This window comes from Sinocyclocheilus rhinocerous, unplaced genomic scaffold, assembly GCF_001515625.1.
Source record: "Sinocyclocheilus rhinocerous isolate Xijiao unplaced genomic scaffold, SAMN03320098_v1.1 scaffold1145, whole genome shotgun sequence".
In the NCBI taxonomy this organism is placed as follows: domain Eukaryota; kingdom Metazoa; phylum Chordata; class Actinopteri; order Cypriniformes; family Cyprinidae; genus Sinocyclocheilus; species Sinocyclocheilus rhinocerous.
This window is the reverse complement of record NW_015658513.1, coordinates 44,628-47,712: the sequence shown is the minus strand read 5'-3', so window position 1 is coordinate 47,712 and position 3,085 is coordinate 44,628. Positions and strand designations below refer to the sequence as shown.

The 3,085-nt window shown below is 33.0% G+C and overlaps 2 protein-coding genes across 2 annotated transcripts in view; one reads left to right on the top strand and one right to left on the bottom strand.

Moving 5' to 3' along the window:
- Window positions 1–3,085, top strand: part of LOC107722344 (synapsin-3-like) — a 53,200-nt gene that overhangs the window by 21,947 nt on the left and 28,168 nt on the right.
- LOC107722346 (metalloproteinase inhibitor 3) overlaps window positions 1–3,085 on the bottom strand; it is a 17,322-nt gene that overhangs the window by 6,000 nt on the left and 8,237 nt on the right. Inside the window, exons 2-3 of the mRNA XM_016530673.1 lie at window positions 1,056–1,138; window positions 188–299 (exon numbers count right to left, since the gene is read on the bottom strand). Of these exons, the coding sequence (XP_016386159.1) occupies window positions 188–299; window positions 1,056–1,138 (195 nt within the window). The remainder of the gene's footprint in view (window positions 1–187; window positions 300–1,055; window positions 1,139–3,085) is intronic.

Here is a 3,085-nt window from a genome sequence, read left to right as displayed (position 1 = left end):
GTGCGCGAGCGAGAGAGAGAGAGAGAGAGAGAGAGAGAGCGAGCGAGCGAGCGAGCGAGAGCGAGAGTGAGAGAGAGAGAGAGAGCGAGTGTAGGCGGCTGTTTCTCCCATGATGCACTGCTGTCAGTCATCTGAACTCCAGTGGGATGTTTAACGCTGCGTTTGATGATGAAGGTCTGGCTCTCACCTGTGATCAGATACTGGTATTTGTTGATGTCGAACTTGACTCCACACATGCTCTCGGAGTCGTGTGTGTAGATGTACTGCACGTGCTGGATCTTGTCGAAGCCCTTGTACATCTGCAGCAGACAAAACACACACACACACTGAGGAATCATGGGATCTGCGTCTGTGCAGGAAGGACTCTGATTCGTGTGTTTAGTTTAGCCTGACATAGAGAGGCCGGTTTCATAGACGTTCATTAGAGGTGACATATCGTGAAAATCTGACTTTTCCAGGTTGTAAGTGCTATAATCAGGTCCCCGGTGCATCTACCAACCAGGGAAACGTGAAAAAGATTAACCCAGTAACTTTGTTTTGGTAAGCTTTTTTCTGCAAGCATCTGAGAAAACGAGCACGTCTGATTTCTCTCCCTTGGTGACGTGGCAAAGGGATCTCATGTCAGCCGCTTTCTGTGCGTGTGCTTCGGATGTGTGCGCTCAGAAAACCGTATATCAGAAGTTTAAACTCATATGGTTTAAAACGCATGATTTCAGCGCGATAAACATGATAATCAGAACCAAAACAGATGTTTTTAGCAGGTCCGAGCTGTAAAGGCGCAGCTCTATTCTGGAAAAGGTGGCGGGGAGCAGCAGCTCATTTGCATTTAAAGAGACAGGCTCGAAAAACAGCGTGTTTCTGCTTCCACTCAAAATAGGCATTTTCAAAATGATATAATAAATGATCTGTGGAGTATTTTGAGCTGAAACTTCACAGACACATTCTGGGGACACCAGAGACGGTATTACATATTGTGAAAAGGGGCATAATATGTCACCTTTAACATGATCTCATGCTGCAGATCTGGTGTGTTGTCTGTGTGATGATGGACTGACCTTCATCTGTTTGACGGTGTACCGCAGGGTGCCAAACGGACCGTCGTTCAGCAGCTTCTTTCCCACTACTTTAGCCCTGATCACTGCAAACACACACACAAAACCCGCCGGTTAAAAAAGAGCACAGCAAGGCATCATGGGAGCATCAAAACGAAGGCTGCACAGATAAAATAATCCTAGAATGCATTGTGACGAGTGGAATAAAACATCCAAGCTGGTCAGAACTTGAGAAGTGCATTATTAAATCTGCTTTTTATTGATTAAAAACAATTCAAATCATGTTACGAATGCAATCAACCAATATTTATGTGTGTGTGACCATATTGGCAATGACTAAAAACTACAAAAGGAATTTAAAAGATTAATATAATATTTAAAATTTATTTAAAATAAAAAACAATGTATAATTAAGTTCGTTTTATTTTTTAATATTATATTTTTAATAGTGCTGTTGCATCCAAAATACAAATTTTGTTTACATAATATATGTATGTGTACTGTGTATATTTATTACGTATATATAAATACACACACATAGAGTATATATATTTTTAAAATATTTACATGTATATATATTTATATTCTTATATTTTATATTATACATAAATATACTTAATATATAAACACAACATATTTTTCTTAAATATATACATGCATGTGTGTGTATTTATATGTACGTAATAAATATACACATATATTATGCAAACACAAACTTTTATTTTGGATGCGATTAATCGCGATTAATCGTTTGACTGCACTAATTTTTAAATATTTAAATTTTTCATATATCTGAATTTAAATATGTAAACTTTATTTAATAAATTTATTTTAATTTTAATATATTTTGTATAAAATATGAAAATGTACATATATATTTTTAGAAATATTTTTTAATATGTCTTTATAGTTCTTATTGTTTATTTTAGTCTTAGCTATTTTAGTGCTTCAGTTTAAAATAAATAAATGATGCTGTGGTTAGAAATGATGAGTAGCTGACATAAAATAAGCTGGAATGCTGCTTATCTTCCTCTGCCGGAATTTCCTTCCCGGAATTCTGTGAGGCTCACATTCCTGAGAGCAGAGGAAAAGTTCATTCCTGCTGACATTCAGCCGCATTTATTCACCTAATGCTGCTCTTTCACACACATCAGGGTCCAAAAACAGAAGAATCATCACCCAAATCTGTCTCATATGAGTTATTATTGTTTACTACAACTAAAAGCATTTAAAAAACATTTTATTATTTGAAATAAAATAAATGTTAACTGAAATAGATTAAAATTTAAATATAAAAAACATTTTATTTCAGCTAGTTGCAAAGGAAACACTTCTCATTTTCTCTTAGTTTTAACTTGAAATAAAAATGAATATGAATTATACAGATATAAACAAAACAAATACTAATAAAAATGACAAAAACACACAAAACTAAATTAAATTACTAAAGCTAAAATGAAAATGCAAAATATAAAAAACAAATCCAAAATATGAATCTAAAGCATTCTGATGCTCCTGAAGCATTCACAAAAAAATAAAATAATAATACAAATAATAAAAACAAAATTATTTTAAAAAACTAAAAAATTTAAACTTTAACTAGAATTAAAATGAAAATGCAAAGCTTAAATATTCCAAATATTAATAAAAACTATAAAAACTTTACTCAACAATGGAAAATACTTCTAAAGCATTTATTAGTTAGTATTTTAATGTTAATTTTAACATTTACTAATACATTATTAAAATCAAAGGTTTTATCTGTTAATATTATTGATGGACCTGAGCTAACATGAACTAACGTTCTGGGTAAAAAATATTGATATCTCGATATTAATCGATTCTCATTGTTACGGAACGATATCGATTCTTAAATCCCAAGAATGGATTAGTCTAGCCTGTTTTCAGTTAATAGACGGAACATTGAAGGGCACTTTGCATACAATAAATCGCAATAAGCATTGTGCTTTGGTACTTTTAATATGAAACAAAGTCTCAGATTTCAAATTCTGTCCATTGTATTGCAATATTCA